We start from the raw sequence: 24,368 nt of genomic DNA, 5'->3' as shown, positions 1-24,368 counted from the left end.
GGGTCACTTCCCTTCTCTGGGCCTCATCTGCAAAATGGGGATGGAGACAGTGAGCCCCACTCGGGGTGGGGGTGGAGGGGCAGGGACGGCGTCCAGCCCGATTTGCTCGGACCCACCCCCCCCCCGCCACGGCGCTCAGTACAGTGCCCGGCAGCTAATAAGCGCTTAACAGATGCCCCGAATGACGATGACTGTTATTATGCTTCGGGGAGGGAGGGAGGAGGTCCTAGGCCCTCGCTGTCTCATCATTCACTCATTCAATAGTATTTATTGAGCGCTCACTCTGCGCAGAGCATTCATTCAATAGTATTTATTGAGCGCTTGCTCTGCGCAGAGCAGTCATTCATTCAATCGCATTTATTGAGCGCTTCCTCTGTGCAGAGCATCATTCACTCAATCCCAATTATTGAGCACCTACTCTGCGCAGAGCATTCATTCATTCAATCCCATTTATTGAGCACTTACTCTGCTCAAAGCATTCATTCATTCTCAATTATTGAGCGCTTGTTCTGTGCACGGCAGTCATTCATTCAATCCCACTTCTTGAGCGCTCACTCTGCGCAGAGCATTCATTCATTCATTCAATCGTATTTATGGAGCGCTTGCTCTGTGCACGGCAGTCATTCATTCAATCCCAATTATTGAGCACCGACTCTGCGTAGAGCATTCATTCATTCATTCAATCCCACTTCTTGAGCGCTCGCTCTGTGCAGAACCTTCATTCATTCAATCGTATTTATGGAGCGCTTGCTCTGTGCACGGCAGTCATTCATTCAATCCCACTTCTTGAGCGCTCACTCTGCGCAGAACATTCATTCATTCAATCGTATTTATGGAGCGCTTGCTCTGTGCACGGCAGTCATTCATTCAATCCCACTTCTTGAGCGCTCACTCTGCGCAGAGCATTCATTCATTCATTCAATCGTATTTATGGAGCGCTTGCTCTGTGCACGGCAGTCATTCATTCAATCCCAATTATTGAGCACCGACTCTGCGTAGAGCATTCATTCATTCAATCCCACTTCTTGAGCGCTCGCTCTGTGCAGAGCATTCATTCATTCATTCAATCGTATTTATGGAGCGCTTGCTCTGTGCACGGCAGTCATTCATTCAATCCCAATTATTGAGCACCGACTCTGCGTAGAGCCTTCATTCATTCAATCCCACTTCTTGAGCACCGCCTCTGCGTAGAGCCTTCATTCATTCAATCCCACTTCTTGAGCGCTCACTCTGCGCAGAGCCTTCATTCGTTCAATCGTATTGATCGAGCGCTTCCTCTGTGCAGCGCACTCATTCATTCACTCAATCCCACTTATTGAGCGCCTCCTCTGCGCAGGGCATTCATTCATTCATTCAATCGCACTTACTGAGCGCTTGCTCTGTGCACAGCAGTCATTCATTCCATCCCACTTATTGAGCACCTCCCCTGCGCAGAGCATTCCGTCCTTCGTTCAACCGCCTTTAGTGAGCACCTCCTCTGCGCAGAGCATTCATTCATCATTCATTCATTCATCCATCCGATCGCATTGACGGAGCGCTTCCTCCGCGCACCTCCTCCCCCCCATTCGCCCGAGCGCCCCCCGCAACGCGCCCCCCCTCCCCCCCCCCCGGGCTCCGGAGCAGCAGAACCGAAGCCAAACGGGACCTCGGCGAGCCCAAGGGGCCGGGGGGGGGGGCCGCTTCATCCGGAGAAGAAAGAGGGGGATCGCTCGGCCGGGCAAAGGAGCAGAGGGAAGGGGGGGGCCGCGGGTGGGAAGGCCTCCCGGAGGAGGTGGGCGCGGGGGAGGGATCGGGGAAGGGGGAGGTGGGGGGAGGGGGGACCCCCGCGCCCCCCCCCCCCCCCGGACTCACTTGAGATGGTCCAAGGAGTGGATGCTCCGGGAGGCCCTGCCGTGGCCCCCGCCCACCCAGCTCCGCGGCCGTCCGAACATGTCTGCGGCTCCGCGGCGCGGCTCCTCCCGCGCGGGCCCCGACCGAGCGACGGACCGAGCGGGCCGCGGCCCCGCGCTCACATTCGCCGCCCGCTCCGCTCCCGCCCCTCCCTTTACGACGGCCGCCGCCCTTTACGACGGCCGCCGCCGCCCGCGCTTTACGGCCGCCGCCGCGCTTCACGGCCGCCGCCGCCGCGGCGCCGCCTGGGAGATGGAGTCCCTGGGCCCCCGGCCTCGCCGCAGGACTACAGCTCCCGTCGGGCCCCGCGCCGCCCCCACCGACCCACCCCTGCCCCCGGCCCTGCGGCCCGGGCGCCAAGGATGCCCCCTCAGGCCCGCCGAGGAGCGCTTTCTTCTCTCTGTAGAGATATAGGTATATCTCTACAGTATATATATCTACAGAGTATATGCAGAGCATATATCTATATCGACAGACTATACAGAACATATATATGTGTGTGTGTGTGTGTCCAAAAATGCCCCCTGAGGCCCGCGGAGCGCTTTCTTCTCTCTGTAGAGATATAGATATATATCTACAGTATATATCTACAGAGTATATACAGAGCATATATCTATATCTATCTTTATCTATAGCCATCTACAGACTATACAGAACATATATGTGTGTGTGTGTGTGTGTGTGTGTGTGTGTGTGTGTGTGTGGCCAGAAATGCCCCCTGAGGCCCGCGGAGCGCTTTCTTCTCTCTGTAGAGATATAGATATATCTCTACAGAGTATATACAGAGCATATATCTATATCTATCTATATCTATAGCCATCTACAGACTATACAGAACATATATGTGTGTGTATGTGTGTGTGTGTGTGTGTGTGTGTGTGTCCAAAAATGCCCCCTGAGGCCCACGGAGCTCTTTCTTCTCTGTGTAGAGATATAGATATATCTCTACAGAGTATATACAGAGCATATATCTATATCTATCTATAGCCATCTACAGACTATACAGAACATATATGTGTGTGTGTGTGTGTGTCCAAAAATGGCCCCGAGGCCCTCGGAGCTCGCTCTTTTCTCTTTAGAGATATAGAGCTCTATATCTAAACGTGTATATCTACACACAGATATATCTACACAGTATACACGTACATACATACACAATAGGTAAGTTCAGAGTATATATGTTTATATGTATACATCTGCATGTATATATATATGTAGATATTTTTATATACGTGTGTGTGTGTGTGTGTGTGAATGTGTGTGCACATATATATATACACAGATAGATATGTGTATGTGTGTGTGAGAATGTGTGTGCACATATACACACATATACACAGACATATTTTACATGTTTATATAGATATTTATGTACATATTTATATATACTTATATGTGTGTGTGTGAATGTATGTGCACATGTATACACACACACACATATATATACATAGACATATATGTGTGTGTGTGTGTATATACATACATTATCTCTCTCTGTCTCATCTATATATGTCTATACACATATAGGTGCATACGTATACACATGCACACATATGTATAGGCATATACACACACGTGCAATCATTTACATATATGTGCGTGTATATGTGTATGCCTATGTGTATATGTGCATATATAAAAATGTTGGTATTTGTGAAGCGCTTACTATGCGCCGAGCACCGTTCTAAGCGCTGGGGTAGACACAGGGGAATCAGGTGGTCCCACGTGGGGCTCACGGTCTTCATCCCCATTTGACAGATGAGGTCACTGAGGCCCAGAGAAGTGAAGTATACAGTGACCCGGCTGACCAGCGGCCGAGCGGGATTCGAACCCATGACCCCTGACTTGGGCGGGCCGGGCGGGGCTTGGGAGGCAGCCGGGCGGGCAGGGGGCGGGGCTGGGGAGCGAACCCGGCCTGCGGAAGGACCGGCCGGGGGCGGGGCCTCGGGTCGAGTGGGCGGGGCTTCGGTAGGAGTGGGCGGGGCTCGGGGAGGGAGCCCGGCCCGCGGCAGGACCGGCCGGGGGCGGGGCCTCGGACGAAGTGGGCGGGGCTTGGAGTCCGCGGGGGTTGCGGCAAGGGCGGGCGGGGGCGGGGCTTCGGGCGCGGTGGGCGGGGCTTCGGTCAGAGTGGGCGGGGCTTGGAGAGCGAGCCCGGCCCGCGGCAAGAGCGGTCAAGGGGCGGGGCCTCGGGTTGAGTGGGCGGGGCTTCGGTCGGAGTGGGCGGGGCTTGGAGAGCGAGTCCGCCCTGTGTAAAGACCGGCCAAGGGGCGGGGCCTCGGGTTAAGTGGGCGGGGCTCGGAGAGCGAGCCGGGCCTGCGGAAGGACCGGCCGGGGGCGTGGCCTCGGGTTAAGGGGGCGGGGCTTGGAGTCCCCGGGGTCTGCGGCAAGAGCGGCAGGGGGCGGGGCTTCGGTCAGAGTGGGCGGGGCTAGGGGAGGGAGCCCGGCCCGCGGAAGGACCGGCCAGGGGGCGTGGCCTCGGGTTAAGGGGGCGGGGCTTGGAGCCCGCGGGGTCTGCGGCAAGAGCGGGCGGGGGGCGGGGCTTCGGGCGGAGTGGGCGGGGCTCGGAGAGGGAGCCCGGCCCGCGGCAAGAGCGGCCGGGGGCGTGGCCTCGGGTTAAGGGGGCGGGGCTTGGAGCCCGCGGGGTTTGCGGCAAGAGCGGGCGGGGGCGGGGCCTCGGGTTAAGGGGGCGGGGCGGTTAAGGGGGCGGGGCTTGGAGCCCGCGGGGTCTGCGGCAAGAGCGGCCGGGGGCGTGGCTTCGGTCAGAGTGGGCGGGGCTCGGGAAGGGAGCCCGGCCCGCGGCAGGACCGGCCGGGGGCGGGGCCTCGGGCTAAGGGGGCGGGGCTTGGAGCCCGCGGGGGTTGCGGCAAGAGCGGGCGGGGGGCGGGGCTTCGGTCAGAGTGGGCGGGGCTCGGGGAGGGAGCCCGGCCCGCGGAAGGACCGGCCGGGGGCGGGGCCTCGGGCGGAGGGGGCGGGGCTTGGAGCCCGCGGGGTCTGCGGCAAGAGCGGGCGGGGGGCGGGGCCTCGGAGAGCGAGCCGGGGCTGCGTCGGGGGCGGGGCTCGGGGGCGGCGGCCGGTGCGGGAGCCGGCGGGGGGCGCGGGGGGGCGCGGGGGCTCGGTCGGGGCCCCCGCCAGGAGGGCCGCATGCCCGGCCCGTCCGTGTCGGCGCAGCTGAACGTCCTGGGCGGGCCGCCGCCCCCCGCGCCGCCGCCGCCGCCGCCCTCTATGTTCTCCGTCGGCCTCTTCTTCGTCAACGTCCTCATCCTCTACTACGCCTTCCTGCTGGAGTACATCGTGCTCAACGTGGGGCTCGTCTTCCTGCCCGACGACGTGGACCGGGCCCTGCTCGACCTGGGCGTCCTCTCCGACCCGGCCTCCTCCCTCTACGACGCGGACGGCGAGCTGGACGTCTTCGATGGCTACTTGGAGTAGGCCGCCCCGACCCCCCTCCCCCCGCCCGGGACCCCCCCCCCGGGACCCCCCCGGGACCCCGGGGAGGGACGCAGCGCTTAGGGGGTCGGCCCGGGGGGGAGGGGACGGGGTCCCGCCGCTTCCCCGGCGGGCGGCGTGATGACCGCTCGGGCGCCGCTATTTATTGAGCGCCTGCTACGGGCGGAGCGGGGGACCGGTGGAGCGCTCACGCCCAAGGACCAAAGGCCTGGTGTTTATTGAGCGCTCCCGCCGGCTCGCCAGCGTGCTACTTGCTGAGCGCTCACGCCGGATCGCCAGCGTGGTATTTATTGAGCGCTCACGCCGGAAGGCCCACGAGCGTGGTATTTATTGGACGCTCACGCCGGATCGCGAGCGTGGTATTTATTGAGCGCTCCCGCCGGCTCGCCAGCGTGCTACTCGCTGAGCGCTCACGCCGGATCGCGAGCGTGGTATTTATTGAGCGCTCACGCCGGATCGCCAGCGTGCTACTCGCTGAGCGCTCACGCCGGATCGCGAGCGTGGTATTTATTGAGCGCTCACGCCGGATCGCCAGCGTGCTACTCGCTGAGTGCTCACGCCGGATCGCGAGCGTGGTATTTATTGAGCGCTCACGCCGGAAGGCCCACGAGCGTGGTATTTATTGGACGCTCACGCCGGATCGCCAGCGTGGTATTTATTGAGCGCTCACGCCGGATCGCCAGCGTGCTACTCGCTGAGCGCTCACGCCGGATCGCGAGCGTGGTATTTATTGAGCGCTCACGCCGGATCGCCAGCGTGGTACTCGCTGAGCGCTCACGCCGGATCGCGAGCGTGGTATTTATTGAGCGCTCACGCCGGAAGGCCCACGAGCGTGGTATTTATTGGACGCTCACGCCGGATCGCCAGCGTGGTATTTATTGAGCGCTCACGCCGGATCGCCAGCGTGCTACTCGCTGAGCGCTCACGCCGGATCGCGAGCGTGGTATTTATTGAGCGCTCACGCCGGATCGCGAGCGTGGCACTCGTGGAGCGCTCACGCCGGATCGCGAGCGTGCTACTCGCTGAGCGCTCACGCCGGATCGCGAGCGTGGTACTCGCGGAGCGCTCACGCCGGATCGCGAGCGTGCTACTCGCTGAGCGCTCACGCCGGATCGCGAGCGTGGTATTTATTGAGCGCTCACGCCGGAAGGCCCACGAGCGTGGTATTTATCGGACGCTCCCGCCGGATCGCGAGCGTGGCGCTTGCCGGGCGCTCACGCCGGAAGGACCACGAGCGTGGCGTTTATCGAGCGCTCACGCCGGATCACGGGCGTGGTATCTATCGAGCGCTCACGCCGGAGGGATCCCGAGCGTGGTATGTGTCGAGCGCTCACCCGGGAACGACCGCGGTGATGACGGTACCTGTTGAGCGCTCCCACGTGAAGGGTCCCGATCGGGGTATATCCGTTGAGCGCCCGCGCTGGAACGACCGTGGCGATGACGGTATTTGTTGAGCGCCCACGCGGCGCCGGGCACTGGGATGACCGCCGAGCCCCTCCCCCGGATCGCGCGTGACAATCATTCGTTCATCCGGTAGCATTTATTGAGCGCTTACTACGCGCAGAGCACGGTACCGGTGGAGCGCTCCCGCCGGAAGGGTCGCGTGCGCGGTATTTGCGGAGCGCTCGCGCCGGAACCGTCGTGGCGATGATGGTGTCCGTGGAGCCCTTAGGGCACGCCGGGCGCCGGGATGATCGCCGGTCACGGGGTCGACGGAGTGCCTCCGCCGGAGCCATCGTGGTGATCGCGGTATCCGTGGAGCGCTTACGCCGGGACGGTCACGGTCACGGTGGTATTTGGGGAGCGCCTCCCGGGGCGCCGGGCACCGGGATGGTCGCGACAGTGGGATCTGCGGAGCGCTGACGCCGGGCCGATCGTAAGAACGGTACCCGTTAAGCGCTTAGAGGGCGCCGGGCACCGAAGCGACGGCGGTAACGGGGCCCGCGGGGCGCCTACCCTGGAACGATCGGAATGACGGCATCTGCCGAGCGCTTAGTGAGCCGGGCACCGGGATAATAGCGATAACCGTATCGGTGGAGCGCTTACGCTGGGATGAGCACAGCCATGGTATTCGTTCGGCGCCTAGAGTGCGCCGGCCACCGGGACCACAATAATAGCGGCGTCGGTCGGGCGCTTACCCCGGAGTGACGATGCTACCCGTTAAGCGCTTACAGTGCGCCGGGCACCGGAACGACGACAGTCACGGTGTCCGTTGAGCAGTTACTGCGCGTCGGGCACCGGGATGATGATAACGATTAACGGCATCGAAGCCCTGACTGCACGCCGGGCACCGGAACAACAACAGTGATGGTATTTAAGCCCTTTCCGCCCGCCGGGCACCGGGTTGGTAACGATGACAGCGCTCGGCAGGCTCCTGCCGTGCGCCGGACACTGGAGGAACGACACCGGTGGCATTCGTCACGCGCTTATTGGGTGCCGAGCACGGGGCCGAAAGTGCCGGGGGGGGGGAGATACAGGGTCATCAGGTCGTCCCCCGTGGGGCTCGCGGTCTTAATCCCCATTTTACGGAGGAGGACACCGAGGCGCAGAGAAGGTCAGGGCAGACAAGTGGCGGAGCCGGGATTAGGACCCACGCCCTCTAACTCCCAGGCCCGCGCGCTTTTAGTAATGGTATCTGTTAAGCGCTCAGTACGAGCCAGGCGCACAGGAAGCGCCGGGGGAGATGCGGGATGATGGGGTTATCCCCCGTGGGGCTTGTGGTCTGCTCTGCCTCGTTTTATAGATGAGGTGACTGAGGCACAGAGCAGTGAAGCGAGTCGCCCAAGGTCACGCGGGAGACGAGCGGCGGAGCCGCGATCGGAACCCGTGACCTCCTGACTCCCGGGCCCCGTATCCGTGCCGCCGGGGCGGCTAGGAGCAGATGGGGCCGGACGGGGGCGGCGAGCGTCCCCGTTTTCCGGATGAGGGAACCGGGGCCCCGAGAGGCGAAGCGACCGGCCCGAGGTCACACGGCAGACAGGTGACCGCGCCGGCGTGAGAACCCGTGACCTTCCGACGCCCGGGTCCGTGCTCCGTCCCCTCGGCCGCGCTCTCGCCTCCGCGGGCGGGGGGGGGGGGGAGGGCGGGGCCGCCCGCCCTCAAAATGTCACGACCGTAGGGGCTTCGCCGGAGGAGGGAATTTGCGGGAGACCGTCTCTCGAACCCCGCCCTCATTTACCCGACCCCCCCCCCCCCCCCCGTCGTCGCCCTCGGGCGATGGCCGCGCGCTGCCCAGGGACCGCGCTGCGTAGAGTCGGAGGGGCCCCGGGGGGAGCGGACTGATCCGCAGCCAGTTGGGACCCACTCGGACCTCCCTCGGCTCCCGCCTCATTAATAATTGAAGAAAACGGGGCCTCGGGGCGGGGGAACCGAAGCGAAAAGCGATTTTTCTCGCCTCCCACCCGTCCGGCTCGCTCTTGGCGTCTACCCGGAGTAAAACTCCAGTCGAAGGGGGCTTCCCGCCGGGGGCTCTGGACACCCGAACCGAGGTCCCTGGGTAGGACGGGAATTACGGGCGGAGAGGCTGCCGGCGGGGCGGGGGCCGGCGGGGCGACAGGCCACCGGGCTTCAGCTGGGGAGGCTGGGGCCGTTCCTCCGACGGACCCCCGGCTGCTGCCTTCGCTGAGATGAGTTCGCAGAGCCGGGAGGTTGGCGGGGGCCCCTTTCCCGCCTGCTTTGGATCCGCGCTTTCCCGAGGGGGCTTTCGGCGGGTCGGGTCTCAAGACGTCCTTCGCGATCGATACCGCGCCTCGCGTCCCCGGTGTTTTCCGTCTTCCCGGCCAGGCTCACGGAACGCGGCGGGGGCGGGGTCGGGGCCCTGGGCCGGCCTCGGCGTTCACGTGGCCGGCCGTCTCCCTCCGCGTCCCGCCGCGGAGCGGTTTCGTTGGAGATCCCGGCCGGTGCGGCGGGGAGTCGGAACGGGGGTGGGACTCACGGCCCCGAGAGGGAACCCGCCTCTCAGAGAGGAAGGTCTCTCCGGGTGAGGCCTCGCCCTGGGGGGTCCATCCGCTCCGCTACGTCGGAGGCGCCTAGGTGGCCCGTGCCGGGGGCGCGGGGTGGGAGGGCGAAAGCCTCTCGGGTCTCGTTGAACCGCGGCCGAGAGCTCCGTCGGTCGCCCGGGCCCGGGGCGACCCGCGAGCCGACGGGAGCCCCAGACCAAGCACAGACCGTCTCCCGGAGCGGCGGCCTTTCTGAACACCCGCGGGGACCCCGAAGCGGCGTCGGGGCACCCGGCCCGACGGGTCGACGGTAGTGATATCGGTCCGGCCAACCTGAGAGCCTTCGGGCGCGGAGCCAGGCCGAGAAGGAGGTTCGATTTCTCTGCGTTCCCCCAAAAGACCGAACCGGTGACCGTCATCCAGTCCCCGGGCTCGCTCAGACCGTCTCGGCCTGCCGTAGGCCGTAGGTCGTGGCTGAAACTCTCTCGTGAATCTCGTCGTCATCTAGTTTTGAAGATACAGTAGCGCCCTTCCGCCGTGCGTGTCTATTCACCGGTCTTATTTTATCTCTTCTGCTCAGTTATCCGTCACTCTCAAAGTCGACAAGAAACACTTCCTATTCCAGACCAAACACCGACATATTTTCACTGAAAACCTCCAAAGCAAATGGGCAAACATCATTTTGAGCGAATGCCGTTTCGGGATAAACTCAAGCCAAGACATCTTTCCAGGACTTCCTTGCGGAACGCGGTTTTTCGTCGGTCCCCGTAATTAACCAAGAAACGGAGTTTGCGTGACAGCACGCGGTCTCCCCTGACGTCTTTCGAGACGCGGCGTGGCCTGGTGGAAGGAGTCCGGGCCGGGGAGCCGGGTGACCCGGGTTCCGATCCCGGCCCCGCCGCGTGTCTGCTGTGTGACCTCGGGCAAATCGCCGACCTTCTCTGTCGCTCGGCTGGTGCAGAATATGGGGATTGGGAGCCCTACGGGGAACAGGGATCGTGCCCAGCCCGATGACACCTTATCTACCCCAGCGCCCAGTACGGGGCCTGGCACATAGTAAGCGCTTAACAGAGGCTGTTTTGTTTTCGTCAAGTTACGGTTCGGGAAAACTCACAGAGAGCTCCTAATTGAGAATAACCTCTTCCCCGGACCTCGTGGGTCTCGGCTGGGGCGCCGCCGCCTCCCCTCCCCCCGCACAAAAAAGCCCACCAGGAGCCAAAACAAATAAATGCTTTTTAGTTAATTCGGCGGACCAACAGACAACTCACTTGGCTTTTATAAGCATTTTAAATTGTGAAGACTCTGATTAAAAGCCACAGAGGGCTACAGTAAAACCACACGCGCGCAGACGCTGCGGTCGGTAATTACACAGGAAGAGCCATCCATCCATCCATCCATCCATCCATCCATAACTCTGTCCTGGGTAAATACTTGGATAAAGGTGGTCCTTTACGAGGCACTCGCGGTGCTCTGCACGTAGTAAGCGCTCGGTAAATACTGTTGAATGAATGAATGAATGAATCTTTCTGGGTTTATTCATTATCTTAATTCTTTCTCGATCTTTCATTCCGCCCAACTTGCCTTCCTCCTTGTCTCTTTGCTCTCCTTCGACAAAATTTATCACATTCCCCCCCCCCGCCCCTGATGCTCAGAGTTACGGTGTCTTTGTTCAGCGCCGACTGTGTGCCGAGCACCGTTCTGAGCGCCGGGGGAGATCCGTGGTAATCAGGTTGTCCCACGGAGGGCTCACGGTCTTAAATCCCCATTTTACGGAGGAGGTGACAGAGACACAGAGAGGTTAAGGGGCTTGCCCAAGGTCACCCAGCAGACAGGTGGCAGAGACGGAGTTAGAACCCACGTCCTCCGACTCCCAAGCCTGGGCTCTTTCCACTAAGCCACGCTGCTTCCCCTCCGTCTCCTCTGCTCGAATCTTCTCCTTAAGCAGCGAGGCCTAGTGGACAGAACAAGGGCCTGGGAGTCGGAAGGACTTGGGTTCTAATTCCAGCTCTGCCACTTGTCTGCCGGGTGACCTCGGGCCAGTCACCTCACGTTCGCTCATTCGGCCGTATTTATTTATTCACATCTCTTGTGTCCCAGTTCCCTCATCTGTAAAATGGGGATTAAGACTGTGAGCCCCATGTGGGACGGGGACCGCGTCCCACCCGATCAGCTCCCATCTCTTCCGGTACGCTGCCTAACACAGAGGGAGCGCTCGACAACTGCCATTTTGAAAAGATGAGAAGGAGGAACGAAAGATGGGGTTGGGGACATTGGCTCCTTCAGGGCAGAGATTGTGGGTCCTGCCGCTGTTACACTCTCCCAGGTGCTTAGCACAGTGGTTGGCACTCAGAATGATAATAATGGCGGTATTCGTTCAGCGCTCGCTATGTGCAGAGCACTGTTCTAAGCGCTGGGGGAGATACGGGGTCATCGGGTGGTCCCACGGGAGACTCACAGTCGATCCCCATTTTACAGATGAGGGAACTGAGGCACGGAGGAAGGGAAGTGACTTGCCCACGGCCACACGGCTGCCAAGTGGCAGGGCCGGGATTCGAACCCACGACCTCTGACTCGGAAGCCCGAGTGACTCTTTCCACCGAGCCACGCCGCTTCTCTCAGAAGGCACTCAATGTCACGAGCCCCCGATTCCTACGGACGGAGGGAGCCTCGGTGACACCTAGTAGAGTCAGACCGCACCACTGTCGGCCAGCGTTACCGGGGAAAGTTTTTGACTTCGTTTTACCAGCGTGCCGGGGGGGGCGACCCAGATGCGCACCCGCCCCACCATGGGTCCAGTACCGGTCGGCTGGTCGACGGGGCCCCTTCTGCCGACGCTTCTCCTTTCTGCTCCCAAGTGCCGCTGCTCCTCTGCCTGCCCCGCTCCCAGGCGACTCAAAATGAGCGCCTTTTATCGGCCTTGGGCGTCACAGCTGGGGCCGTACGGCATCGATGGGTCCAGGCCCGTTGCCGGGGACAACAGGGAGAGAAGGGCACGGCTCGCTCCCTGCTCCGCCCCCACGGGCCCGCCATCACCCGTCTCGGGTAAGGCCCATCAGGGCCTTAGCCATTCTCTTCCTTCTCGTTTGGTTTTTTTTTTTTCGGTTGGTAATCTTGTTAAGCGCTTACTAGGTGCCGAGCACTCGTTGTTCTCGGGATCACGTGAAGTCGCTAATAAGGCAGCGTGCTGCCTTAAAAATCCCACCGACGGATTGATTTGACGGGTTGCCCCTAACCCCTTTCTTCACATAAGGCCCAGCAGCCGGTCTCTAGCACGTTAAAGGTAGCTGCTGTCGCTCTCCCCGACTTGGACCGTGAGCCCCGTGCGCGGTGAGGACCGTGTCCGACCCGATTAGCTTGTCTCTATCCCAGCGCTTGGAACGGCGTTTGACACACGGTAGGCGCTTAACAGATGCCATATTAAAGAAAACGAGGAGGGGGTTCTCGTTGGCCAAGCATTTTGGATGCTGTTAGATCTCTGCCCATCTGCTGCGCCGGATTAATCTTTGACTCGCGGTCGAGGGTATTTATTAAGCGCGCGCGCGCTTGGGCGAGGACGGTACGACAGAATTAGCGGACGGGCTCCCCACCCGTAATGAAAGATCTCCTGAGGTTTCGAGCGACTGCCCGCCTTTCCCTGATGGAAAAACGAATGGGTCACTCCTTCTGAGGCCAGGTAGACGGGAGTTTGGAGCCCACCGGAATCCCTTTGCCTCCAACTGGATTCCAGGGCTCTCCTGTCAGGAAGGGATCCCCACCCAGAGTCCTCGGAGAGATATACAGCAGGGACTGTGTCCATCGCGATTTACCTGTATCCGCTCCAGCGCTTAGCAGAGTGCCTGGCGCGTAGTAAGCGCTTAACAGATGCCGTAATTATTCATCATCGTTAGCCTACACGGTTTCTCGACCAGCTCACCCTGTCCCTTGGGGGCAACAGGAGTGAAACGAAATGTCTTCTCTCCCGACGCGATGGATCGGTGGCGACACGATCGCTCGGTGGCGTTTACCGCGCACGTCACTGAGCCCCTGGAAGAGTACAGTGCAGTCAAAGGTAGATGGATCCCGCCCACCGAGAACTTAGGGCCTAGAGGGGAGTTTACACCGTGACTTGCCCCGGGACGGTATGAGCTCTTTCCAAGGTCGCCGGGACGCTCTTCAACCCTTTAGAAAGACCGAGGAAACTCGCGCTCTCATTCATTCATTCATCTGTGGAGCGTTTACGGTGTGCGGAGCACCGTACTGAGCGGCATAACCCTAAACAGGCACATTCCCTGCCCACGACTAGGTTGCCCTCCATAAGTTGGGTCAGGACCCACCTAGCCCGGTCGTGAGGGAGAAACCTTTAAAGCACGGGAGCTCGCTTCTGTAAACGGGACGGATTCGCATCCAAGCCGGAGACGTGATGACAGAATCTGGCCGGATAAACGGAGATTGGCCTCCCTCGCATCCTGCTGTAGGACTTCCCGTTAATAATGATAATAACGATGATATCTGTGAAGCGCTTATATGTGCCAAGCACTGCTCTAAGCACCGGGGTAGCTACAAGGTAAGCGGGTTGTCCCACGCGGGGCTCACGGTCTTAATCCCCATTTTAAAGATGAGGTAACTGAGGCACAGAGAAGTTAGGTGGCTTGCCCGAGGTCACGCAGCAGACAAGTGGCGGAACCGGGATTAGCCCAACTAACGGGAGGCCTGGAACCTCCGAGAGGCCCCGGTCTGTTGGCGAGAGGCTCACACGCTGGTGCGTACCCATGTGATGAGAACTGGGGTATTCATTAAGCGCTTACTGCGCGTCAAGCGCTGAACTAAGCCCTGGGGTAGGTAGAAGATCATCGGGTCCCACATGGCGTTCACGGGCTGAAGTAGGAGGGAGAGCAGGTACTGAATCCTCACTGAGCAGGTGAGGAAACCGAGGCACCGAGAAGTTAAGCGACTTGCCCAAGGTCAGCAGAAAGTAAGCGGCGGAGCCGGGCTTAGGAGGTGGGTCCTCCGACTCTCGGGCCCGTGCTCTTTCCACTAGGCTACAAAGTGGTGACTTTTTTTTTTTTGGTCTCGTTTGCCAGGATGGGAATCTGAATTCAAAATCCTCACCATCCACTTCGAAGCACTCGGTCGGCTCCCCCCATCCTACCCCGCCTCCTGAGGTCACATTACTAAAGTCACATCTCCTCCAAGAGGCCTCCCCCGATGGATCCCTCTTCTCCCCGGCTCCCTCTCCCTTCCGCGTCTTCCCGGCGCCCGGATCTGTGACCTTGGGGCGGTTGATAGTCACTTCGCCCCCCCCCCCGGACCCCACAGCGCTTAGGAACGCATCTTTAAATTCTGTATTCTAGATTATCTAGTCATGTCTGTCTTCCCCTCTAAACTCGTTACGGGCAGGCGACGTATCCGCTGACTCTGTCGTGCTCTCCCGAGCGGCGTGGCTCGGTGGCAAGAGCACGGGCTTGGGAGTCCGGGGTCATGGGTTCGAATGCCGGCTCTGCCGCTTGTCAGCTGTGTGACCGTGGGCGAGACACTTCACTTCTCTGGGCCTCAGTTCCCTCATCTGTCAAATGGGGATGAAGACCGTGAGCCTCACGCGGGACAACCTGATTGCCCTGTATCTACCCCAGCGCTTAGAACGGTGCTCTGCACGTAGTAAGCGCTTAACAGATACCAACGTAGGACAGCGTTCTGCACATAGTGAGCTCTGAGTAGATACCACTGACCGACTGTTCGATCAAAGAGCCCGGGAAGCGGCTCGAGCTAACGCAGCGCCAACCCCTCGACTTCCCCGCACCCCAACCCAGACGTACGCACTTCGGGTCACGAGAGGTCAGAATCCAGACACTGGAATGAAATACATGAGGGTAAAACCCAGGCTGGACTTTCGTGGCGATGCCTCTCGCTCCGCCCCGAGGGTTTTACTTTTACAGTTAAACGGAAATCAAAACGCCAAGGTTCCGGTCGGTCGTGACCCCATTGGAGCTTCTGTTCTCCCTCCTACTTAGAGCGGGAGCCCCGGATGGGGCTGGGACCACGTCTGGCCCGATTAACTCGTATTTACCCTCGCCCTTGGCACAGTGCTCGACACAGAGTAAGCGCTTAACGGATACCATGGTAACTAGCCACCTGTCAGGTTTCATTACCGTTTCGGTCTTCTCGGCTTAGAGCGGTTTTTAAAACGGTTGTGCCTCCCGAAATGTTTGGGTTCTCCTCCGGGCGACACTGGGGTACAGCCCAGCTCAGTGGAAAGAGCCCGGGCTTGGGAGTCAGCGGTCACGGGTTCGAGTCCCGGCTCTGCCGCTTGTCAGCTGTGGGACCGTGGGCGAGTCACTTCACTTCTCCGGGCCTCAGTTCCCTCATCTGGAAAATGGGGATGAAGACTGCGAGCCCCGCGTGGGACAACCCGATTGACCCGTATCTCCCCCGGCGCTGAGAACGGTGCTCTGCACGTAGTAAGCGCTGAACAGAGACCGACGTTATTATTATTACTGTCCAGAGCGAGTGGTGAGGACATGTTCCATCGGGGATATTTATTGAGCACTAAATGTGTGCAGAGCACTGTACTGAGCATTAGGAGAGTGCCCTGTAACGGAGTTGGTAGACACGTTCCCCGTCCACAACGAGCCGAGAGGCTGGAGTTGGGTATCTCACGGCTTCTCTGTCCTGGGCATCGGCGGCACGGTTCCTGTGATCTCACGCCCGATGGACTTCGGACGGGGTCAGATTAGTCACCGGGGAGAGATTTCCCGTCGGAGAGGTACGGAACGTTTGCCTGCTTCGGTCCCGCGAGCCGGGAGATGATTCCCCTTCCCTGAAGGAATAGAAAATCGAGATTCCCGAACTGCAGAAATGAGTCATCTCCCAACATCTGAGTACTGGTCCGGTGACAGCAGACGAGGCCCCGGAAATGGGGCCCCCGGCACCGCACCGGGCTTGGGCTTCATTTCAAATAAGGCCCCCTCGCCTCCTGAGACCTCGGGCTCCGTAACTGCTGTCGAAAGAGCCAAAGCCATAAAAAAGTAAAATGGAGTCCAGGCCTCCCTTCTTCCTCACCGTCCCCCATCCCTAGACTAGTGGGGCATTGCATCATTCATCGCTGAGAGGTTTATTTCCGAACTTGAAGACGTTTGCTAGAGAGTTAAGAAACCCCGCTCGATAGAGCAGGCATCTTCCCTCCCATGTTTAGAAAGCCGACTCTAGCAGTCTCAAGATTTCACATGAAGCAGCGTGACCTGGGGGAAAGGGCATGGGCCCGGGAGTCAGAGGACCCGGATTCTCATCCCGACTCTGCCGTGTGTCTGCTCTGTGGCCTTGGGCAACTCCCTTCACTTCCTCAGTTATCTGTAAAACGAGGATTAACATTCCGAGCCCCCAGGGGACACTCGGACGACGACGACGTCCAACCCGATTACCTGGTATCTACTCCAGTGCTTAGTACAGTGCCAGGCACAGAGTGAGCGCTCAGCAGAAACCGTAAAAAAAAAAAAAAGTGAAGCACGTCTTCTCTCTGTCTGCACCTCGGCCCCGCTTCACCTTCCTCCCTCTTTCACCTTCTGGCAGGAGGTAGAGCAAGCGAGGACAGCAGAATCTCCTTCCGCGGCGGTTCTGGCTCCGACCCGCCAGATTTCGCCCTTCTGGGGCTGCGTCTTGCCGGGCTCCCGGGACAGCGGGGGTTAGAGTTGAGGTAGTTTCGGCAGCGGCAGCAGAGATCTCTCTTCTGAGCTCGTAGAGAAGCAGCGTGGCTCAGTGGAAAGAGCCCGGGCTTTGGAGTCAGACATCATGGGTTCGAATCCCGGCTCTGCCACTTGTCAGCTGTGTGGCTTTGGGCAAGTCACTTAACGTCTCTGTGCCTCACTTCCCTCATCTGTCAAATGGGGATTAAGACTGCGAGCCCCACGTGGGACAACCCGATTCCCCCGTGTCTACCCCGGCGCTCAGAACAGTGCTCCGCACATAGTAAGCGCTTAACAGATACCTACATAAATTATTATTATTATCAGTGGGCAGGGAATCGGTCTGTTCGTTGTGATATCGTGCTCTCCCAAGCGCTTAATACAGTGCCCTGCACACAATGAGCGCTCAATAAACATGACTGACTGTCTTCCCCTCTGCCTCGGCCGCTGCCGCTGCTTCATTTCTCGCTGGGATCCCTGGAGTTCAGCTCTGGCCCGGGAGCCCAGCAAGAAGCAGTTCATCAGTGCCGACCGAGAATTTGCAACCGCCGGCGTGATGACGCGGCCCCGTCGGAAACTTTGAAATATTCCAGAGAAACCTTTCCCCCCCCCCCGGGCCGAAAAGGAGAGGTACTGTGGCCTCGTGGAAAGAGCACGGGCCGGGGAGACAGAGGGCCCGGGTTCTAATCCCGGCTGCACCGCCTGTCTGCCGTGTGACACTTCACTTCTCTGGGCCTCTGTTCCCTCATCTGTAAAATGGGGATTAAAGACAGAGAGCCCCCATCTGGGACGGGGACTCTGTCCAATCTGATTAGCTCGTATCTACCCCAGCGCTCAGTACAGCGTCTGGTAGTAAGCACTTTATTCCATTTTTAAAAAACCCTAAATTATCATCTTGCCCATCCAGTTCTCCCTCCCTACTGCGTGACCTGTGTACTAGAGAAGCAGCAGGGTGGAGTGGATAGAGCACGGGCCTGGGACTCAGGAGGTCATGGGTTCCGATCCTGGCTCTGCCACTCGTCTGCTGTGTGAGCTTGGGCAAGTCACTCCGCTTCTCTGTGCCTCGGTTACCTCAGCTCCACCGGCTACCTGGAAGTACTCCAGCGAAACCTGGCCCCTGGGCTGAAAAGGAGAAGCAGCGTGGCCTAGATGAAAAAGCACGGGCCTGGGTGTCAGAAGACCTAGGTTCTAATCCCGGCTCCACCGCGCGTCTGCCGTGTCACCTCGGGCAAGTCACTTCACTTCTCTGGGACTCGGTTCCCTCATCTGTAAAATGGGGATTAAGACCGTGAGCCTCCTGGGGGACAGGGACCGTGTCCAACGTAATTTGTTTGTATCCACCCCCCAGCTCTTGGTTTAGTGCCTGGCACATAGTGCTTAACAAATACCACACTTATCATCATCACTGGAGTCTGCACCTAAGCACTTGAGCCCCTCGGGGACGGCCTCCCCGCCCCAGAAATTCCCCGCCTCTTTCCCGGGCTGGTTCTAGCATCCCCTTTTCTCCAGCTCTGCCCAAGAGGGTCTTCATCAACCGTGCCAGGATGGGGCAAGGAGAGACTCTCCTCTGGGAACGCGTCATCCGAAGGGCTCCAGGCTGGCCCTGCCTCGGGGCCGGTGAGGGTTTCCAAAGCTTCTTTCCCTCCTCGGCTAAAGCTGGTCATTCACCTCCAAACCAAGTGACGACTTGTTGATGTTTTCCAGTGCTCGACGCTGGGGTGGCTACGGGCTGATCAGGTTGGACACAGTCCCTGTCCCCCAGGAGGCTCACGGTCTTAATCCCCATTTTACAGATGAGGGAACCGAGTCCCAGAGAAGTGAAGTGACTTGCCCGAGGTGACACGGCAGACGCGCGGTGGAGCCGGGATTAGAACCTAGGTCTTCTGACCACCCCCCACCCCGGGCCCGTGCTTTTTCAACTAGGCCACGTTGCTTCTCCTTTTCAGCCCGGGGGACAGGTTTCCCCGGAGGACTTCCAAGTATCCGATGGAGCTGCGTCACTCCGGCGGCGGTCGCGATTCTTGGTTGGCACCGATGAACTGCTTCTTGCCGGGATCCCGGGCAAGCGCAGAACTCCAGGGATTCCAGAAAGAAATGAAAAATGCAGAACGCATCATCTCCCAACAACCCAGAGGCAAATGGAGTTGGCCAAAGTCACCTCTCCCCTTCAGAGAGGAGAATGGGGTCCGAGGAGCGCAGCGTGGCTCGGCGGAAGGAGCCCGGGCTTCGGAGTCGGAGGTCATGGGTTCGACTCCCGGCCCTGCCACTCGTCAGCTGTGTGACGGTGGGCGAGTCACTTAACTTCTCTGGGCCTCAGTTCCCTCATCTGTAAAATGGGGATTAACCGCGAGCCTCATGTGGTAACGGTGCTCTGCACATAGTAAGCGCTTAACAAATGCCAATATTATTATTATTCTATGTGAATCAAGGCCAGTTTGGTGAAGGAAAAACACTAAGACGATATAGCGGTTTGAAAGCCCTCCGTAGCGTTTCAGGGGGAAAAAAAGGTGGGGGCCGGGGGCCCAAGTGATTTAATATCAGCCGTTCCGTCCTGCTGAAACATTTGTTCAGGGGCCGGCCCGGAACCCTGCGGCAGAATTTCAGAGTCATTCCCCGGAAGGAGTGTGGAGAAGCTGCCGAGCGTTGGAAGCGGCGAAGCGCCCGGCAGCTGAGTTCTGCAGTCCACACTATTGAACACTGACTTCTCCACTGCGGGGAGGAGGAGGAGAAAGGTTAGGAGGATGGGGAGGGAGCCACAGCACTTGTGAACGCCCAGCCGTCCTCTACCCGGAGCTGGGCTCGGAGCGGTAACGGGAGCCTGACTCATCAGAATGCGCACATTTAGCTCCGGGCCTGCTTTTCCTAGCTTCCGTTCGCTTTAAGCAGAGGCTCTGGACTGCGGTGGTGTTGTTTTCGGCCCTCCAAGCGGCAGCCATCCTGTCAGCCCGGTCCTCCTCAATGTCATTTGGGCCAAAAGGAAGCCGAGGGGATCCGGGGTGCCGCATAAACCTCAGCTCAAACATGGTTTGCTCTGCACCTGATTTTTAAGGGATTCATCAACCTGTCTTAAGGGAACAGCAATAATAATAATAATTATGATGATAACGATGGTACGAAGCAGTCACTCCTTGCCAAGGACTGTTCTAAGGGCTGGGGTGGATTCAACTTCAACAGGTTGGCCACAGCCCCTGTCCCGCAGGCGGCTCGCGGTCTAAGTGGAAGGGAGAACAGAGAGGCAGGGTGGTTTAGTGGAAAGAGCGCAGATCTGGGAGTCAGAGGGCCTGGTTTCAAATCCTGCCTGTGCCACCTCCCTGCTGGGTGGCCTTGGGCAAATCACTTAACTCCTCTGGGCCTCAGTTCCCTCATCTGCAAAATGGGGATCTGTTACCTGTTCTCCTCCCTACTTAGACCTTGAGCCCCATGCGGGACCTGTTAGACTGGTGTCCGGCCCAGTACTTAGTACAGTGCTTGGAACATAGTAAACACTTAACAAAAATCACCATTATTATTATTACTGTTATAATAATGTTGGTATTGGTTAAGCGCTTACTATGTGCAGAGCACCGTTCTAAGCGCTGGGGGAGATACAGGGTAATCAGGTTGTCCCACGTGAGGCTCACAGTTAATCCCCATTTTACAGATGAGGGAACTGAGGCAACAGAGAAGTGAAGTGACTTGCCCACAGTCACACCGCTGACAGGCGGCAGAGCCGGGAGTCGAACCCGTGACCTCGGACTCCGAAGCCCAGGCTCTTTCTTTCCACTGAGCCACGCTGCTTCTCTAGTAATAATGCTTCTCTAATAATTCTCTGTTGTTAGAATGTGTATTTAATCCCCACTTTACAGATAAGGAAACCGAGGCACCGTGAAGTTAAATGACTTGTCCAAGGTCACAGCGGGCAAGTAGCAGGGCCGGAATAAGAACCTAGGTCCTGTGACTCCCAGGCCCGTGCTCTTTCCGCAGAGCCACGCTGCTGCCTAAGAAACCACGATACTTACACACGAGGGACCCTGAGGCCCTTGGAAAATGAAACATAGGTTTTACTCGGTCTTCTGCTCCCTCGTACTTCCATTTGCTCCCTCTGTCCACACCCCCCTCAGCCCCGCAGCGCTTATGTACGTATCTGTAATGTATTTATTTATATTAATGTCAGCGTCTCCTCCTCTAGGCCGTAGCTCACTGTGGACAGGGGACGTGCCCACCAACTCCGTGATATGTTACTCTCCCAAGCACTCAGTACAGTGCTCTGCACACAGTAAGTGCTCAATAAATGCGATTGATCGATTGACTGGGGGCCAGACCTGTCTTCACTGTCAGTGCATTTTGGGCAAGGGATATGTCTACCGAGGGTTTTGTATTGTTCTCGCCAAAGCGCTTACCACAGTGCCCTGCACACACGTAGTGCTCAAGGAATACGATCGATAGGTTGAATGGAGGCCAGACACGTCTAGACTAAAGCTCGCTGTGGGCAGGGAGCGTGTCTCCCAACTCTGTTGGATTGTACGCGGCCGAGCGCTTAGCGCGGTGCTCTGCCCACAGTAAGCCCTCAGTAAATGCCTCTGGTTGGTTGATGGAGATCCGCTGGGAACATAAAACGGGTTAGATCAGTGATGGGATTTATCTGAACAGGTGGGCTCCATTCAGCACTACCTGGTGTGTTCTACTTCCTCGCTTACGGCAGCCAGTAGCCAGAAAGGAGGAGGATAAAACTGCCAAGTCTAAATTACAATGAACGAGATTTAGGTTAGACGCAGGACGTTGCCTCCGGCCAGGGTCGTGGAACCGGAGAGCGGGGTCCTCCCAGAGAGAGTCTGCGGTGTCTTCTCCTGAAGACTTTTGGACCAAGGGAGGCGAGAAAAGCAGCTAAAACTCTCGGCTCCTTCCCTCCCCATTCCTGGGAGATCTGTGGCTTCGGAGAGATGCCATCTGCCTTCCAGTTGCGACTCTGCCACGTGGCGGCTGTGTGACCTTGAACAGGTCACTTACTTCACTTGTCTGGGCCTCAGTTACCTCGTCTGTAAAATGGGGATTCAGATTGCGAGCCCCACGTGGGACAGAGACTGTGTCCAACCTGACTAACTTGTATCAGCGCTTAGAACGGTGCTTGGCACAGAGTAAGCGCTTTACAAATGCCATCATGCTTATGATTATTATCTACAGTGCTCAGGACGCCTCTCGGCATATGGTAAGCGCTTAACAAGGACAGTAACGATTACAGGACCCGCGGGGCTGGTTTGTACACCCAACTCACCTCGGAAAGGGAGATCACAGACTCCGTCACTTCTGGTCAAAAATGTAAAAGCTGAGCCCTTTCTTTAGATTCCAGTTGTGACCAGCTACCTCGCATCGGGGTACCGTGGATGACTTGGGAAATGCCGACAGGGATGGGGAGCATTTAGAGGCTCTTGCTAGCGGGGTGAACCAACGATGAGTCATTTCCCGTCTCCTTTCAAATAGATCTGCACCCTTGACTGCGTGTGTGGCGGCGGAACAGCTCATCAGAAAAGAGTGGCCCCGGATGCCCCGGCCGAAAGGGAATGAAGCTGAAAGAACGAAACAAAACAAACAGACCCTAAGAAGAAATTGGAGTCGCCGCCTTCTGCACAGATTCCTCGTCGTCGGTGGTGGTTAGCCTGCAGGTTTGCACCGAGGACACCTGCTTAGTTCCGTCCCTTAAATGGACTTGGGCGGGAGCTCGGGAAATGATGAGCTTTGGCTAGGTGTGGTCCTTCTGTCCCACGCGGGCTGACGTACGGGGAGATGCCTGGATAACGTCGCTATAAAAGAGGGTCTTAATGCTTGCTGGCTCGGAAACCCGAAGGAGATAACATGTTAAGAACTTTGTTCTGGGGAGCCGTTTTGCTTCCGGGATTTGCGGATCAAAGAAATGGTTTAGACGGGTGCTTTATCCCGTTCCTCGTTGCTCACTTTTCATTGGTTTGCCAATCGTTTCCGTTTTTCACGGAGAACTGCATTAACGAAGTAGAAAATAGTTAATTACCTAACGCATTATTCTCTGAAAATGATTACGTTGTTTAAATTCTACTTGTAGTAACCTAGCAAAGCAATACACCACAAGCTGACCTCATTCAATTAAAAAGTAGGCAAGCCAAGCCTTTTCAGGGTCCCGCCTTTGTACTGTTTTCCCCAGGGAGTGGAGAAAACAAGCTCTTGAAGAAACTGTGAGGAACAAGGGCCTCAGCAGAATGTTAAACACCACGTCCCATTCAAATCTGAGACAGACTCTGTTTGACAAAACTCACTCCACCCAAATGCTGAAGCTTGAGCTCCAAACCTCCTCTACCCCTCAGCAACAAATGATGCAGTGAATTTGCAAATTGTGTCCTTACGGCATGAAGGGAAATAGAAGAAGCTAGGTTGAAAGCTGGGCAGACGAGCCTGTTGGAGGGCTAGGAAAGGAAGTAGCGGTTACGGTCAGCCTGAAACTTCACCCAAAGTCAACGAGAAGGCAGTCTGGGGACATCGCCGTCCCTCTAGGCTGTAAACCGGTTGTGGGCGGGGAACGCGTCGACTAATTCTGCTGTACTGTACTCTCCCGAGTGCTCGTTACAGTGTTCTGTACCCAGTAAGCGCTCGGTAAATACCGCCGATTGATCATCGTCGATGAGATTTATTTATTCGTCCATTCAGTTGCATTTATTGCCCACGGTGGGCGCTCAGTCAGCACGACCGAATGAAGGAATTTATTGAGCGCTTACTGTGTGCAGAGCACTGCCTACCTACTTGGAAGGGTCGGTAGACACATTCCCAGCCCGTTAACGAGCTCAGAGTCTAGAGACATCGAGAGGATTTATCGGACTCGGTCTGAAAATTCAGAAGGAGGGAAGGTCATTTTTCAGGCTTGACTGTGGAGCGGGGAACGAAGGTGTTTGTAAATGAAATCGCAACTCGAGATTTTTGCCGAGTAAAGCGCCATCTCATTGGTGGGCAGGAGTCCCGGGTTCTGGCATCAACCTTGCATCGACCCTGCTACCCCTCAGCTTCCCTAGACGTCCTTTGCCCCCTATCTAAAATGGACATTATTTTACCTGTCTCTACAGGAATGCTGTGAGGATCAATGAAGTATTCTATTAAAAAAATGACAAACGCTCTTCAGGCTAGTCAATGAGTATTCTCTTATTGGGGGGGGGGGGGGGGGGCGGGGGGAGAATCCACTTGGATTCACAAAGTTTCACGGTAATGAGGGGTGGTGGCTAGGCTATTTTTACACCTTGTCCTGTCCCCTTGAACCTTCAACTCATATTTCACATCTTACTCTTCAGTTAAATCAGGGCCCAGAGGAGATTAAAGCATCCTGGCATCTGACTGAGCCGGCAAATGTCACCTATGGCAGGGAGACTCCTTCCGGACGGGGAAGAAGCTGAAACTGCCCGAAGCCGGCTCGTCCATGGGTATGGGTTTAGGAGTACACGGCGGG

General features: G+C 58.0%; 2 protein-coding genes across 17 annotated transcripts in view; one reads left to right on the top strand and one right to left on the bottom strand.

Annotated features, from left to right (window-relative positions):
* Positions 1-2,034, bottom strand: part of CLEC16A (C-type lectin domain containing 16A) — a 276,263-nt gene extending 274,229 nt beyond the window's left edge. For 7 of the 9 annotated variants that reach the window (XM_029050607.2, XM_029050625.2, XM_029050635.2 and 4 more), the window contains exon 1: positions 1,852-2,033. In XM_029050607.2, the coding sequence (XP_028906440.1) occupies positions 1,852-1,931 (80 nt within the window). In that variant the 5' untranslated portion in view covers positions 1,932-2,033. Of the gene's footprint in view, positions 1-1,851 lie in introns of all 9 variants that reach the window. The other 2 variants (XM_029050671.2, XM_029050641.2) reach the window with 2 other exon arrangements.
* A 2,947-nt stretch (positions 2,035-4,981) lies between these two features.
* Positions 4,982-24,044, top strand: DEXI (Dexi homolog). 8 transcript variants are annotated; one of them, XR_005659763.1, is made up of 4 exons: positions 4,982-5,315; positions 19,502-19,662; positions 21,099-21,185; positions 22,388-24,044. XR_005659763.1 is itself a non-coding variant. In XM_029054264.1 (2 exons), exons 1-2 carry the CDS (start codon positions 5,032-5,034, stop codon positions 22,560-22,562), a joined length of 459 nt encoding a protein of 152 aa, XP_028910097.1. In that variant the 5' UTR covers positions 4,995-5,031; the 3' UTR covers positions 22,563-24,044. The 8 variants fall into 8 exon arrangements, 2 of the variants coding, with proteins under 2 accessions (XP_039767061.1, XP_028910097.1); XR_005659764.1 differs by lacking the exon at positions 19,502-19,662 and adding an exon at positions 9,856-10,331; XR_003755866.2 differs by lacking the exon at positions 4,982-5,315 and adding an exon at positions 6,787-7,647.
* The last annotated feature ends 324 nt before the right edge of the window (positions 24,045-24,368 follow it).

Source organism: Ornithorhynchus anatinus, chromosome 2 (assembly GCF_004115215.2).
Source record: "Ornithorhynchus anatinus isolate Pmale09 chromosome 2, mOrnAna1.pri.v4, whole genome shotgun sequence".
Classification (NCBI taxonomy): Eukaryota; Metazoa; Chordata; class Mammalia; order Monotremata; family Ornithorhynchidae; genus Ornithorhynchus; species Ornithorhynchus anatinus.
Note: the sequence above shows the minus strand (reverse complement) of the source record. Positions and strands in the feature narration are given on the sequence as shown.

Excerpts from the sequence above, each read along its gene's own strand:
- DEXI (XM_029054264.1), top strand. The coding sequence starts at position 5,032 with ATGCCCGGCCCGTCCGTGTCGGCGCAGCTGAACGTCCTGGGCGGGCCG. Across the intron at positions 5,316-22,387 it reads GTCTTCGATGGCTACTTGGA|ATCTGCACCCTTGACTGCGT; the intron begins GTAGGCCGCCCC and ends CCTTTCAAATAG.